The 16409-nt window shown below is 36.3% G+C and overlaps 1 protein-coding gene across 1 annotated transcript in view; it reads left to right on the forward strand.

The window, feature by feature from the left end:
• Positions 1-7811, forward strand: part of LOC126723946 (secreted RxLR effector protein 161-like) — a 28169-nt gene extending 20358 nt beyond the window's left edge. The window contains exon 3 of the mRNA XM_050427969.1: positions 6761-7811. Within this exon, the coding sequence (XP_050283926.1) occupies positions 7064-7702 (639 nt within the window). The 5' untranslated portion in view covers positions 6761-7063 and the 3' untranslated portion in view covers positions 7703-7811. The remainder of the gene's footprint in view (positions 1-6760) is intronic.
• The last annotated feature ends 8598 nt before the right edge of the window (positions 7812-16409 follow it).

The following is a 16409-nucleotide window of genomic DNA, read 5'->3' on the forward strand; positions in this document are numbered from 1 at the left end:
TGATGGAAGGAGGGTTGCGGTTCTGATTCAGATATGCCTGCCACGGTGTGAAGCTATCGAGGTACTGGAGAAGCAAAAACCGGTGGCCTTAGTTCCGTGGGAGTCTTCTGAAGCTATGAATGTGTCAATGACTCTTATCGAAGAGGATGAAGTGCTGGTGGAGGACTGGGTTTTGGATACCTACTTGGAGGATGTTGATCAGCCTCTAGCTGTTGAACCACTTGCTTTTTCTCTTCCTTTGGATATGGCAGAACAGACAATTGTGGATGAGGAGAGGTTTGTGGGTGTGAATAGTTCAGAGAGGCAAGAACCTTACTTAGAGTGATTTCAAAGGAGATTCAATAATTTTGATAGTTTCCTTGGCACCTCCCTAGAGGGTTTGGAAGATCAAGCAACAAAATTTTTATTGGCTGTTGAAGCTGAATTAAATCGGAGGGTTGAGATGAACAAGAAAACATGTGGCTTAAAAAGCTCGGGGGCGAAAGGTTTAAGAGAGTTGAAGGGGTTGTTTAGTTCTATTAATTATGGCTTTACCTTTGCTAGGCGAAGTGGTACTAATAGGGATCGGGTTCTCTTTGTGGCTCAATGAATTTGAAGTTACTTTCCTGGAATGTCAAAGGGCTAAATGAAGTAGAAAAGAGGCTTCAGATTCGTAATTTGTTGCATTCCTGTAAGGCTGATATTGTGTGTTTGTAAGAGACCAAACTAGAATGGATTAGTAGAGGTATTGTTTGGAGTATATGGAGTTGTCCATATGTAGATTGGTTGTACCTGGGTTCTAAAGGTGTTTCTGGAGGTATTTTATTGATGTGGGACAGGCAGGTTGTGGAAAAGGTGGAGGAAGCGGTGGGGCATTTTTCGGTTTCATGCAAGTTTAAAAATGTTGGTGATCAATTTGAGTGGGCTTTTACAGGCGGATATGGGCCAAATTTGAACAAAAGGCATAGGTTGATGTGGGAGGAACTAACTAGGCTGATCAATTGTGGGATTTGCCATGGTGCTTAGGAGATGACTTTAATATAATTCGTTTCCCATTAGAGCGACTGGGGGCTGCTAGCTATTCTTAGGCTATGTATGGATTCTCTGACTTTATCTCTCTTCATGGGTTGATGGATATACCTATGGAAGGGGGCCTTTACACTTGATCCAATACATCCTCAGCTTCTCGACTAGATCGGTTTATTTTCTCCCTGCCATTGGTAGATCACTTCACACAGTTTACATAGAAAAGGATGTCTAGAGTATTTTCAGACCATTTTCCTATTTTGTTGGAGGGTGGAAGTCAGCGAAGAGGTGGAATTCCTTTTCGTTTTGAAAATATATGGTTGAGAGCGGATAATTTTGTCGATAAAGTTAAGACGTGGTGGGCATCCTATTTGTTCCAAGGAACCCCAAGTTTTATACTAGCTAAGAAGTTGGTTGCCTTGAAGTTGGATTTAAAAACGAGACGGAGGTTGGCAATGTAACATATAAGAAACAAGACCTTTGGAGCAAGTTAAATGTTTTAGATGCTAAAGAGGAGACTCATAGATTAATAGCTGAGGAGAAAGTTGACTCTTTTAGAGGAGATTAATTGAAGACAAAAGTTTAGGGTCTTGCAGTTGAAGGAAGGGGACGCTAATACCAGATTTTTTCATAGAATGGCTAATTCTAACAGAAAAAATAATGGTATTGAAAGCCTAATGGTTAATGGTACCTTGTCTTCTGATCAGGGTATGATTGCAGACTGCATTACTCAATTCTTCATGAATTTGTATTCTAAGTAGTAGATTGTTCGACCATTTCCAGATGTGTTAGTTTTTCCAATGATATCCGGTGATAATGCAGATTGTTAGAGAGACCTTTTGAAGAAGCATAAATCTTTGATGTTGTTCAGAGTTTTTATGGTGATAAATCTCCTGGACCAGATGGCTTCCCAATGGCTTTTTTCCAAACTTGCTAGGGGATTGTCAAACCTGATCTTATGGTTGTATTTCATCACTTTTTTGTTAGAAGTCAGTTTGAGAAAAGTTTAAACGCTACTTTTATTACTTTCATCCCTAAAAAACATGTAGCAAGTGAGATTAGGTATTTTTGGCCCATTAGTCTTGTTTGGGGGGGGGGGGGGGGGTGGGTTTACAAAATTATTGCTAAAGTCTTGGCTAACCGACTTCACATGGTTATGGAGGATATAATCTCAGCATCTCAGAATGCTTTTGTGTGGGACATACAGCTTGACCCTGTTTTTATTACTAATGAATGTCTTGATAGTAGATTGAAGTCTGGGGTGCCGGGGTTGATTTGTAAACTAGATGTTGAGAAGGCTTTTGACCATGTAAACTGGAGTTTTCTTTAGCAAATGTTAGAAAGAAGTGGGTTCTCTACCAAGTGGAGACAATGGATTTTCTTTTGCCTATCTATAGTCTGCTTCTCTATCTTGATTAATGGCTCTCCTTGTGGGTTTTTTGGTAGCTCCAGAGGTTTGAGACAAGGTGATCTGTTGTCTCCTTTGTTGTTTGTTTTGGTAATGAAAGCTCTTGGAAGAATATCGGATAAAGTAGTTCATGAAGGACGCATGTTAGGATTTAGTGTGGGTAACTTGGAGAGAAGATTCTTGGCAATGTCTCATCTCCTTTTTGCGGATGACACACTAATTTTTTGTGATGCTGATCTAAAGCAGATTTTGATTCTCTGTATAATTCTTATTTGGTTTGAGGCGGTGTTGGGACTAAAGATAAATCTGGGCAAGTCTAAATTGGTTCTGTTTGGAGTAGTGCATAATATTGACTTGTTGCTAAATGTTCTTGGCTGCAAGCAGGGCTCTCTTCCAATAAAATATCTGGGTCTTCCTTTGGGTGCTAAATTCAAGGATAAGACTACAAGGAATCCGATTATAGAGAAATGGAAAGGAAATTGCCGGGTTGGAAATGCTTGTATTTATCAAAGGGAGGTAGAGTCACTCTAATCAAAAGCACCCTATCTAATTTACCTACTTACTTTTCATCTCTATTTCCTATACCTACTAGTGTGGTTAACCGAATTGAGAAGCTTCAGCGGAATTTCTTATGGGGTAGTTTTGGTGATGAACCTAAAATTCATTTGGTTAAATGGGCTATTGTATGTGCTCTTATTTTTTTGGGTGGCTTAGGGATAAGGAAGATAAGACTTTTCAATAAAGCTTTACTTGGGAAGTGGCTATGGAGATTTGGGATTGAGAAGGATGCCCTTTGGAGACATGTGATGGAGACGTGTTTTTTGGGGGGGCTGGTGTACCATATCTGTTAATGGTCCTTATGGTGTTGGTTTATGGAATAGTATCAGTCAGGGATGGCCTTCTTTCTCATGCCATATTCTGTATGATATTGGTGATGGGTCTAGGGTGGAGTTTTGGCAAGATCGTTGGTGTGGAGAGACATCTCTTGCAGTTAGCTATCTTGACTTGTTCAGATTTTGCAGGAATAAGGAGGCTAGTGTGGTTGAGCTTATGAAGTCCTCCAATGGAGTCCTTTTTTGGGATGTGAGCTTCTATAGGGGTGTGCATGTTTGGGAATTAGAGGCTATGTTAAGCTTCATGGAAACCATATATGGTTCTTCAATAAGGGGGTTTGGTGAGGATAAGATGTGTTGGACACCTAGCAAAGATAAGGGGTTCATGGTGAATGATTATTATAGAATTTTAGTTGGCCCTACTATCTACAGTTTTCCTTGGAGAAGTATTTGGAAGTAGAAGATTCCCTCTAGAGTAGCTTTCTTTGTATGGACTGCTGTCTTAGGGAAATGCTTGACGATTGATAATTTACGAAAAAGGAAGGTGTGGATATTGGATTGGTGCTACATGTGCAAGAGTAATGGTGAATCAATTGACCATCTCTTCCTTCATTGTCCCGTTGCTATGGATCTATGGTCTATGGTTTTGGGCTTATTTGGAGTAACTTGGGTTATGCTGCATATTGTTTTGGGGTTGTTAGGGCGTTGGCAAGGTAGCTTTGGTCGTCATCGAAATGGTTATATATAGTCCATCGTTCCTCATTGCTTAATGTGGTATTTTTGGAAGGAGAGAAATAGTAGATGTTTTAAAGATATTGAGAGATCTATTCCGAACCTCAAGTTATTCTTTTTTAGAACTTTATTGGATTGGTTGTTTACTTTGCAAAAACAATCATTTTTTTTTTTTTTTTTTTTGATTTCCTAGATTCTTGCAATTTTTGTATTTGATTTGTTGACCCCTTGTACACTCCCTATGTACTAGGGTGTTCCTTTTTTATATCAATAAAACTTATTACTTATTCCAAAAAAAAAAAAAATTAAAACTCAAACAAAACAGTATGAACAAACAAAATATGCAGAGAGAGAACAGAGGTTCGATATTTAGTGAGATGCAGAGAGAAATACCACCGGCCTACAGCCACTGTCAAATGACCGAAACTATTAGAGATCCCATAAGACGTTGGAAGAGAAATCTAAGTCAAAAATTCGCATTTTTGGTTAAAATTTAGTAGTTGCAATGGAGATTTCGTTTAAAGCAGAATTACAAGTTGTTTTGATAATACACCAATAAGCCTTTCAGTCAACACTCCTATTACTAATACACTTCTAACCATAATAAACCTATAACCCAACATATAACCCAATAGATTACCCAACAACAATTACCATTTGTTGAGATCGTTTGTATCGTCTCTGTTATGAGTAATAGGGGCAAAACAATAATATCATGTACTTTATATATAAATAATATTTTATGTATTAGGGTTAACTTATCAAACCCTAAAACACATTCACAGTAAACAACATGGTATCAGAGCCACCAAGCTGCCGTTGCCGTTAACCCTCCGACCACCACCCACTGATATTGTTGTCGCTGGCATCCATATCCCTACTCGCTAGTTCCGACAACCCTAATAGAAACTCCGACAATCTCGATTTAGTGGCTGAAGGAGTTGTCCCGTGCCGGCGACCCTTTCTCCGGTCTCGTGACACCAAATCGACGTCAACTGATCGCGAGAGAGGCAGGGTTTTACTCGCCCTCCTCTGGTGACCATCCTAGCTTACTCACCAGTCCTCGCCCCGCCACTCCTGCACCCTAGCGCTGCCACCGGAGCCTTTTTTTTTTCAGTTGAGGGTTTCAACCATGGTTTGATTTTCTTCTCTTCTTCAATACATTCTCTGCGTATCTGTTCAGGCAGCCTTAGGTTGATGTTTAGTGGTGGATTGGGCAATTATTATTATTATTATTTTTTTTGGTGTTGGTATGGATTTGTTGCTGCCTTGTTTTTTGGAATAGTTTGGTGTTGATTCGTTGATAGATGAGTTATTGTTGACGTGGCTGATTGGTTGAAGTACATTGGTTACTGGTTGGAGTTTGTTTTAATTCAGTTCAACTTGTTTCTTTAGTGTTAGTTTGTTCTTCAGATTGCTATTATGGAGTCCAAAGACAGTGCTCAGCCCCCTAATTATTTCTTATCTCTTGATATGTTATCAATTACCTCCATTCGTCTAAATGGTAGTAATTATGCTCAGTGGGCACAGGCAGTTGAAGTCTTTCTTCTTGGTAGAAAGAAGTTTGATTACGTGATTAAGGAGCCTCCTGTACCTACAGACCCTAAATTTGCTGATTGGAGGGCCGAAGATGCATAAATTAGGAGTTGTTTGTGGAATAGCATGGAGTCTAAGATCAGTTGTAGTTTGGTTTTCTTACCAACTGCTAAACTTGTTTGGGAACAAGTCAAGGAACTTTACTCTGGTGTTAACAATTTGAAGTGGATTTATGATCTTCATCAAAATTATTTCTCCTTGAGTTTGGGTGATATGTCTTTAGAAGACTATTATAACAAGTTTAAGGGTGTATGTGAAGAACTCAATATTTATCAAGTTATCTCCTCTGATGTTAAAATTATGAAGAAACAACGAGATTCTATGCATGTTGCTCGCTTCCTCTTTGGATTGCCTAAAAGCTTGAATCCAGTAAAATCACAAATCTTAGCTAGTCCAGACCTCCCTTTATTGAGTGAAGTTTTTGGTAGACTTCGACATGCCACATTATCTGATTCGAGTATTGACCCTTTCTCTTCCTCCCATATTGATGCATTACCTTCTAGTGATAAATCTGCCTTTACCACTTATATGGGGAGTAATAGAGGTGGTCATGGAGGTCGAGGTCGAGGTCGTGGGGGCCAAAGCCGTGGAGGTCGTGACCAAGGGGGTTGTGGGAGTGAACAAGGGGGTCGTGGTAAAGGACGTGGTCTTCGTAAGTGTACTTATTGTCATGGTGAGAATCATATAGTAGACTTTTGTTGGGAGTTGTATGGTAAACCCTTGGCTAACCAAGCTAGTTTTCAAGTTCAAGAATCACCTTCACGGTCACTTCCATCGACATCTAGAGTAGTCTCTATTCCTGAGGAAGAGTACAATCGCCTCGTCTCTGCATTCCAACTTTGTTGGATCTGATTCTACTGCTATTTTGGCTCAACATGGTACTTCCGCTACTTGTCTTGCCACTCAGGACCCTTGGGCCATTGACTCAGGTGCTACTGATCATATGACAAGTACCTCAAGTTTACTCTCTGACCTTGAGCAATCTAGTAGTCTTCCCAATGTTCCATTGGCAAATGGGTCGGCCACTACAGTTTCTGGTTTGGGCATTGCCAATCTTAGTCCTAATCTTTCTCTCTCTTCTATCTTATATATTCCTGATTTTCCTTTTAACCTTTTGTCAATTAGTAAGCTTACTAAAATTTTGAATTGTGCTGCCATTTTTTTATCCACTCATTGTATCTTTCAGGATCTCAAGACGGGGAAGATTATTGGTGGAGGGCATGAAGTTGGTGGACTTTATTACTTGGATCGATGTGGTTCTTCCCGTTTAGTGGCTTCTCATTTGTCTATCTCGCCTCTTCAGCATCATTGTCGCCTTGGTCATCCATCTCTCAAGAATTTGAAGTCATTAGTTCCGTCGTGTCGTCAAATTGAGTCTTTACAATGTGAAGCACGATCTAAAGAAGGCATCAGTTTATCATAGAGGAAGTATGTGTTGGATATTTTGAAAGAAACTGGCTTGTTAGGGTCTAGACCAGTGAAGACTCCTATGGATCCTAATGTCAAATTGTATGAAGATCAGGAGGAGCTGTTATCTAATCCTGAGAGATATCATCGTTTGGTTGGTAAACTAAATTATCTTACAATTACTCGCCCAGATATATCATTTGCAGTTAGTGTTTTGAGCCAGTTTATGAAAGATCCTTGCCTTCCACATTGGGAGGCAGTTATTCGAATTGTGAGGTATCTTATAGCACATCCAGACCGTGGTCTTTTGTATAAAGCTAATGGTCACCTACGGGTAGAAGCTTACACTGATGCTGATTGGGTTGGATCACTGTTAGATAGAAAATCCACTATTGGGTATTGCACTTTTCTGGGAGGAAATCTGATTACTTGGAGAAGTAAGAAACAAACTGTTGTTGCCAGGTCTAGTGCAGAGGCTGAGTATAGAGCCATGGCACACACATCATGTGAGCTTATGTGGATTAAGCATTTACTTGAGGAATTAAGATTTGTTGTGAAGCTGCCTATGACTATGCATTGTGATAATCAAGCAGCAATTTACATTGCCTCCAATCCTGTGTTCCATGAGCGAACCAAGCATATTGAAGTAGATTGTCATATTACTCAGGAGAAAGTAGAAGATGGTGTAATTGTTACTTCGTATGTTTCTACAAGAGTCTAGATTGTTGATATGTTTACTAAAGCTTTATGTAAGACTTGTTTGGGTTTATTATGTAATAAGCTAGGATTGCATGATATATACTTTCCCGCTTGAGGGGGAGTGTTATGAGTAATAGGGGCAAAACAGTAATATCATGTATTTTATATATAAATAATATTTTATGTGTTAGGGTTAACTTATCAAACCCTAAAACACTTTCATAGTAAACAACAGTCTCAAACTTCCAATTGCCATCTTTTTGAATTGTTAATCTTATTTTTTTCCTTTGCCAAAAGAGTTCCTGGAATCTCTGATAGAAGAGTTACCGTTGGTTGTCTACAAAAAATTAGAAGGCATAATAGCCTTATTTTTGTTCTCTTTATTTCATTGTTCAATGAAATCTCTTTTTTGTTTGCTCTGATTTGAAAAAATAAAACCCTAGAACACAGAGAATAAGAAGGTATTGAACATTAAAAATGCCTTTCTTCCTCCACTGATGCCAATCTACTTCAAACATTATATCTCTGTGCTTCGGATCCAAAATTAGATTGTACCATTCATCCTTCTTGGCTATGCTCAAGGTATTTCCTCCCTTTTTTTCATTTTCCCCTTTTTATCAGATGGGTATATAATATAATCTCTGAACACCACCATCTCTTTGTCATTCTCTTAAAGTTTTACTTTAATATTTTGGTTTGATGTGACTACCGCAACTTTTTGCTACATGCACGCTGCATATTGTAGTGTTTTGTTCTTTTATCTGCACTTTGCCACTTCTTTTGATCATAAATCAAACATTAACTTTCTCAATACTGTCTCAGTACTTGCTTTTCTATAAACTGTTTTCAAATTAAAGTAATTGGTTTACTGACTATGCTCGATAATTAGTTTATTGTCATACCAATTATTTAACATTGTTGAACATTGATATGAAAAATATAGCATTTTTCATTGTAGTTCAATATGTCTAATAGTTCAATTATTTATTTTTCTTCTTCTTTCATAAGAGATTTAACAATAAAGCACTAAAAAGGGGCACAACCAAGCACAGTAACCAAGTAAGAAATTTAATTAATGGTTCAATTTCTAATTGGAGTGTACCTTTCCCTTGGTGTGTTATTGACTTATTGTGGTGGAGGCAGAGTTATTTTGACATAAGTTAGGTTATGAATTAGAAATAAAGGATCATTAGATGCCTTTGGACGGAGAATGAAACTTTTATTACTGACCATATTGTCTTTGAGAAGGAAACTTTTTGTGCTGACCTACTGTCTTTGAGAAGGTGTCTATGAGAATGGTATATTTATGTAGTTTGATATAGTGCATTTGGAATTCTTGATGTAGTTCATTAGGAAGGAGAGATGCTGGGAAACAGGGACAACAGCAGCATTGACACACATGAATTATTTTTCTATTTTTGGCAAACCTTGGTCTTAATTGAAGCTTCAAAAAGGCAAATGGATTGGTGTATTATTTCAATGTAGGAATCGAAAATGTTGCAATATTTTCAAGGGTTAGAGTTGGAAAGTGTAGAGGAAGATTACTGCTATATTGTGATCTTTGAGGGTTCTCTCTATTAGGAAAGAACATGAAAAGGAATGGTATTATAGTTATGACAACTGGAAAAGTTAAGGAGGTATTTAATCTGACTCAGGAGCATACTACAGCTAGATGACAAGACAAATGCATAATTTTAACAACAGAAATCTAGTGTTTCCTCCTAATTTTGTCCAGTAGCCTGGCCCTGGTTTTCGTTGAAAACACAGCTTGATATCTTGAGTTTATAAATGCATAATTTCATGGATTGATTTCACTTTGTGCTCTACCTGGCTTCGATTTCTCATTTTTAAATCAGTCAACAGTTTTAGTAAAATGGAAATTGTTCCTATGCTTTATCAAACATCACAGTATCGTCATATTCTTACTTTCTCAATTTTAAGATTGTATATTGGCTTGGATTTATACTTTAAGTTGATCTTAATTCTTAATGCTCAGAGTGGTATTGTAAAGGAACTTTTCAATTACTGTGCACTCCTATGTTTAGATATACGCTGTTAATCGAATAATAGTCTATTATCATTCTCTGTATGCGTATAGTTTATAACACTTAATTAGTTTATTAGAAAACTAGAGATCCAGTTGCTATTGATTACTGTTATTATCAACACTGACTAATTACAGGACCTGATAAATTTGTGCTTCAGGCTGTGATCATGTTCTTTTATGTAGGCAGCTTTCAATTTTAATTTCCACCTTATAAATTTTAGTGAATTTGATATGGTGAGATTCCCCAGTTATTGGAATAAAGAGGCTAGTGACCTTATTAAATATCAAGTATTAGGTATCATGACTGTTGCATTAAAATGTGAAATTTGGAAGCAGTTTCAATTTCTTGGCTTGAATCATCCATGGAGGTAACTCACATATAGTATTATAATCTCCCTTTCTAGAGTAATTCTTGTCTTTTTTTTTTCCTTCATCTCTTCCTTCACTTCTTTGGGACTTGATTCTTATTGACACTAGATTGTGTGAAATACGTGTATCCTGGTGCTACTTGCATACACTCTAATTATAAATTCTCATTTAATTGTGCTCCAGATGCTTTGCTATAGGACAAGAAGTGGAGAGTAGATGACAATCCAATATATAAATCGATATTTGGGGGTGCTTCTGACGGCATAATTTGTTGATATATGTTGATGACTGCTTTTATAAATAGCGGAAGGATCTCAGGTGATTTTGAAGAGTTCTGTATTTGATTTTAAATTTCTAAGGGATAATGTTACTTTGTTGAAATCAGAGTGATTTGAGTGTTTCCTCCAATTTTTTTCTCCAGTAGCCTGGTTTTCATTGAAAATGCAGCTTGATATTTAGAGTTTTAGATCTGCATAATTTCATGGGTTGATTTCACTTTGTGCTCCACTTGGACTAGATTTCTTATCACAGTACCATCTTTTTCTTACTTTCTCATCACACATTGGCCTCAAGTTTTAGAATCGGGCAGTCAATCTTGGATTTTATTCTTTGGACTTTATTTTGTTATGAATATTCTTCATAACTCCACCATGTTTTCATTATCACCCCTATTTATAATGAGATTGCACACTTTTCCATCAATTTTACAAGTAGAATAGAAAATGCCAGTTCTCAGCCAATCTTCCTTGCTTTCTTTATTCGGCACAAAGAGAGTGTTCTTCATTAAGTGTTAGACCTTCCTCATCTTCAAATTCTTCTCAGATTTCTTCATGTAAGGACTGATAAACATGTTTCTTACTTTCTTGTTTTATCTATCATACATGGCATAAGAGGTTCTTTCTTGTCATAAGTGCAAGACCCTATTCTCCTTCATAGTCTTCAACAATTTCTTCACACAGCGGAAAGGGGCTTCGGATTTTTTATCAAATTCCTCTAGTTCATCACAAAGAGTGCTTTTCCATTGTGGGTTTGCGTTGCTAATCATTTGTAGTTTATTTCTGTGAAGAATCAAATCTGGCAACCACACTGAAGGAGTTAGCTTGTTGAGTAGGAATGTATTCAGTTGGTTCAATTTCTTTTTATATATGAACTTCCAGCTTGCTGTTATATATACAAATGCTTTTTTTTTTTTTTTTTTTTTGAGTACCATTTCGCTAAAGATAATGACAGACAGTTTGGTATTTGAGTTTAGAATAATGTCTGTATTTCCCAATTTTGTCTAGTAACTTAGTCTTCATTGAAAACACTGTTTGATATTTAAATCAATTAACAATTTCAAATTAAATGGATCCTATATACTATTGAAGCAACAATGTACCATATTTTTTTGGGTAAGTAACAACAAAGTACCATATTTTCTCACTTTGATTTCCAAATTGTAGGTTGGCATGGGATAAGAAAAAGGGAAAAAAACCTCTAGCATGTGTTTCATACACTAATTATGGATTTTTATATAACTAGAGACATGTTAATTACTGTTATTGTCTTTACCTACTAAATGTTACAGTCAACACCATTATTTTTTTTGTGAAGATAATCTTTCTATAGATTTAGCAACAGAACCTGATGTATCGTTTTAAAATGTGTGCTTTAGGATTTGATCATGGGAATTAATTTTGGCATCTTTCTACGCATCTCTAGAATCCTTTTGGTCAATATTTCCTTTGGTTCTTGTTTGACATCTTGAAAACCTCATTGACATGTAGATTGTCTTTCATACTATGTGACTTGATGCAATCCATCTCTGTACTAATAGTCTAATATCGATGCATATTTTATTGTATTTCAGTTGCATTGGTATAGGACTAGAAGCAGAGAGTTAATGAAGACCCACGTATAAGGTATGATAGTGCTTCTAAAGGCATATTTACTGTAAAGTTATGGTTTTCACATAACATTTATGTTGGTTGTATTCCATAACAAAAAGTGTTGTAATTTCATTTATTTTCTTGTATTTTGTGGGATTTAATTGTAATGGGTTTGGTCTTAATTGGTGAAGATTGCTCAAGACAGGTTAAATTCGCGATTGGCTTGAGATTGCAGAACCTGCGAAAGGCCATGTGAGGTGTACGTGGAAGTTCCAGAGTCATTGCATTTCGCGAGTGGCTTGTGACTTGGCCAACTCGCTAGTTGACTTGTGAGATACATTGATTAGCTGGATCTTAAGTATGACTCTTATACCTTTCACCTATATTATATATACCCTCATTACCTACAAAATTGTAAGGAGGTTATTCAAAAGAAAACTCTAGAGAGGTTTTTACAACACCCACTATTTTAGAGAAAGCTACTCATCCTCAAATGAGAATTCTTTAATAGTCTCTTCTCCTTCCCCTCTCCCATTGTCATATATTGAGAGGAGATTTGTACCCAAACACAACCCACACCCATTCAGAGTGTAGAGAGTATTTTGGAGCTTAGGAAGGATTGGGTCTTTGCCAAAATAAGCCGGTCAGGCTTGGCGGTGCAATCAGACGGTATTGCGGGATTTGGTTTGCTAGTGAAGACAAGACTCCGAAAAATCCGTTGGTAATTGGAGATTGGGGAGCTCAAGTACTTTGGGTAGATTAGGCTTGAAGGGTCTTTTTGGTATCCTTATACTCCAACTTATTAACTAGTGGATCATTTCAGCTTGGAGGGTCGTGGAAAGGTTTTTATGCCGAATTTTTCGTTGTGTTATCTTGGGTTTGCTATCCTTTTCCTTACTGCCTTTTACTTTTTAGCATTGCACTTATAGTTTTATCCATGCAATTATTAAGTGCTTTGATTAATTAATTTGCTAATTACGTATATTCTACATTAAGTGTGTTTAGATTAAAATTAATCAAGTCGTAATTAAAATTGGGAGCCTGAACTAGCTCTAGTCATTTAGAGCTTTTAGTTATGTTGAGATATAGGGATAAATGCTTTTGTATTATGAAGTGAGCACAGTTTATATGGGGTGTCGTACTCATGTTGGACACGTGACATGTCTGGGACACTTGCGGGACAAGGGAACAAGAGGAATCAAATACCCTTTTACAAAACAACGAGAGCATTTATGCACTAATATTAATAGTGCATTTGAAAATTAATAAATATTCTTATTTTTGGTTTGTATTCTAATTTCGAAACATTCTTTAATAGTCATGAATTCACTTTATTATCCTATTGCTCTTAAATTGATATATACTTAACATTATATGAAAAATAAATGCTTAACAATATATAGAAAATATAAATAAAAATATATTTAATAAGTATTTAATAGATATGTTATGCCGTGTCCTATTTTTTCAAAACCGTGTCACCATGTCATACTCTTACCAGTACTGTGTCCAAGCTTCCAGTTTTGTTAAGATATGCAAGTAGCCTCATGACTTTGAGAGGTAAGCCTATGTCTCTAAAATTGTAATGGTTTAATTTTGCTTTTGCTAGGAGAACACGTTTCTTCAAACCTAACTAGTACAATAAACTAGCAATAAAATTATGGTAACTATCTTGTTCCTTACCTAATTAAATCTTTACGAGTAGATTAGGTATCAATTTTTTTTTTTCCTTCTTTTTTTGGGCAATATGGTAAACTAAGTATTACTGTCTTGGATGAAAATCCATAACTTGGTCTTCGAACTCAGAGTACTCCCTAATTTCAAGGATAGCTTAATTTCATGGTGAAATATTCTTGGACTACTCAATCAGCAAGAATTCCTTGAACAGGGATTATTTGAATAAGATGTAGCCTGTAAGGGGGTGGATTGTGAAGGACCAAAGGCAGAAGCAATCTTGGAGTCTCACATCACTTGGGGAAGCACATGGTGATATGCTTATAAGGGGTGATTTTCCTTTAATGTGTCGAGGCCTTTTCTCCCACTACACAGTTGAGGTGGTGTCATGCCAAGTAGCTTTAATTATTTTGGTCATGGTCTCAATTGTGCTAAACTGTAGTTGATTGTATCCAGTGAGAATTGTTCTACTCTACTGGGTCTGTACATCTTTTAACTTACTTGTTGCCCTTTTTTTGGGACTAGAAGAGACTTTGTTGTATCAGTCTTTTTGTGCTATATATTGGTCCTCCTTGTGGGTTGGTTTCTCTCACATTTAGACATCAGTTTCTAAAATGGATTGTTTATCTTAGAATTATCTGATTGGATGGTAAACGTGTCATGCTTTCTAGATTTTGTGATAAAGAAGTTATTCCAGCTTAATAATTAAAATGAAAATCTAGGTACCTGCACTCACTGTAGGAAGCAAATGCTTCATATAGAAATCAATTACAACATTTGTGTTTTTGTTTTCTCCACCAACAAGATTTTCGAAAGATTTCTTAAGAAAATCACGATAAAAATGTTAAGGTGTAGTTTGATCTTAGTTTTTCTTTTTTTAGCATTGCTTATGTGTTTGAATCATTTCTACTTCCACGAGACTGAAAATTCACCACGTGCAGTGAGCTGACCTTATTTGAATGCGTTTCAACCTTTTAATTGGAGTTAACATAGATAAACAATTTCATTTGTCATTCATCCAGTAATTTGATAATAGATGATCATATTCTTTTTTGTCCTAACTAATGCCAGGTTACTCATTTTTGCAGATTCATGACATGATCAACTAATATCATCTCATAGCATTGTGAACTCCTCCACCTTCAAGGGACTTGTGCTTTTGTGCAATAGAGCGGAAAATAAGGGTAAGTGGTCATTATTAAATAACTTTATCTGTTTTTTTTTTTTTTTTTCAAAGATAACTGCGTCTTATGACTCACTTTTGTATCCAACAAACATTTAGGTATCATGTTGGAGTACATATCAAGTTGATGATGCAACCAGTTGTTTGGCTGCTAAACCAAGAAGAGAATGAAGAACTAGTGGATGCATGAAGCAATTGAAGATGTTCTTGTTTGTTCCATGTAGTGGAAGACCTAACAACCCACAAGATGAGGTGCCTTGGACTCCTATATTACTGGCCTGCTGAAATATCATAATCTATCAATGATCTTGCAGTTCCCTTCTGTGCAAGAAATAAGTATAACAAAAGAGAGAAGATATAGCACCAGGACTGAGATTACAAGCTCCAATGACACATGATGATAAAGATTACAAAGTAATCTTGTTGGTGTGACTTGAATATGTTAGGTGTGAAAGTCAAATTTGAGTTGTATTTGGCTTGGACTTGTTTTGTCGACTTGGTTAGGACTCTGGTATTTTAATTAAGTTCCACAAACTATACTTGGTTTAGGATTTTACTACACCTCTACTTTGGTAATATATATGTGGGCTCTTTGTGAAATCTCGAGCCTTGGCTTTTGTATTTTGAGAGTGAGTTCTTTGGGTGTATTTGGGGTTTGGGTCCAGTGAGATTGTCTTCATGCCACATTTGTAATCTTGTTATTTTCTTAGTGAAGCTTTCTTGACGTTGCTTGTGGATGTAGACCTAAAGCTGATCCACGTAAATCTTTGTCTTTCTCATGTTATTATTTCTTCTCTTTTTTATTTATATTTTACATAAACCCACTATTATTGGCTACACTTTCAGCATATTAGCATTAAAACTTCTGCTATATCAATTGATCTATTCTATTGATCTCTCTCCTACTAGTCATTCATAAAGGTGAACTATCCCTTCTATTTTTTCCCTTCTTTTTTTTTTTTGGTTATTTCAGTGGCACAAAGAACCTGCAAGCTTGATTTCGTTTCTTTTCTCCCCTTTTTGGTTAGATTTTACAATTCTAAGTATTTTTAGTGTTGCTGTGAGCTATACCATGATTGTTTCATAGGTTAGGCAATTTTTATGAAATACCGATTCAATATCTGCAATTGAAATTATAGACTTATGAATTTGATCATTTGGCTTGTGAAGGTGGAGAATAATTTATACGCAATTTATGTACCTCAAAGTTTGCACTATATATAAAGGAGAAAACTATAAATTTGAGCCATGTAAAATAGAGGATTGGTTGGCAGTAGTTCTGAAATTACATAAACTATTTTAAAATATCGTCTCCTTGATCAACCAATCTGCATCACTATGCATAGTTGCACACACACGCATAGGTAGCCCCTAAAAAGAAGGTTTCTCCAAATAAGACTGTTGAAACAAGTTTGATCTAACTACTTGAGTTATATGAAATTTAAAAAAAAAAAAGGGTACAGCCAAAAAAGTGAAAGGCAAAGACAAATACAACATTGAAAAGAATCAAATTGCCATTCTCTAGAAACCAAATAATTAACACTTAAAAGGAATAAATCCAAAGACAAAACATAAAACCCTAAAACCT

This window comes from Quercus robur, chromosome 4, assembly GCF_932294415.1.
Source record: "Quercus robur chromosome 4, dhQueRobu3.1, whole genome shotgun sequence".
Classification (NCBI taxonomy): domain Eukaryota; kingdom Viridiplantae; phylum Streptophyta; class Magnoliopsida; order Fagales; family Fagaceae; genus Quercus; species Quercus robur.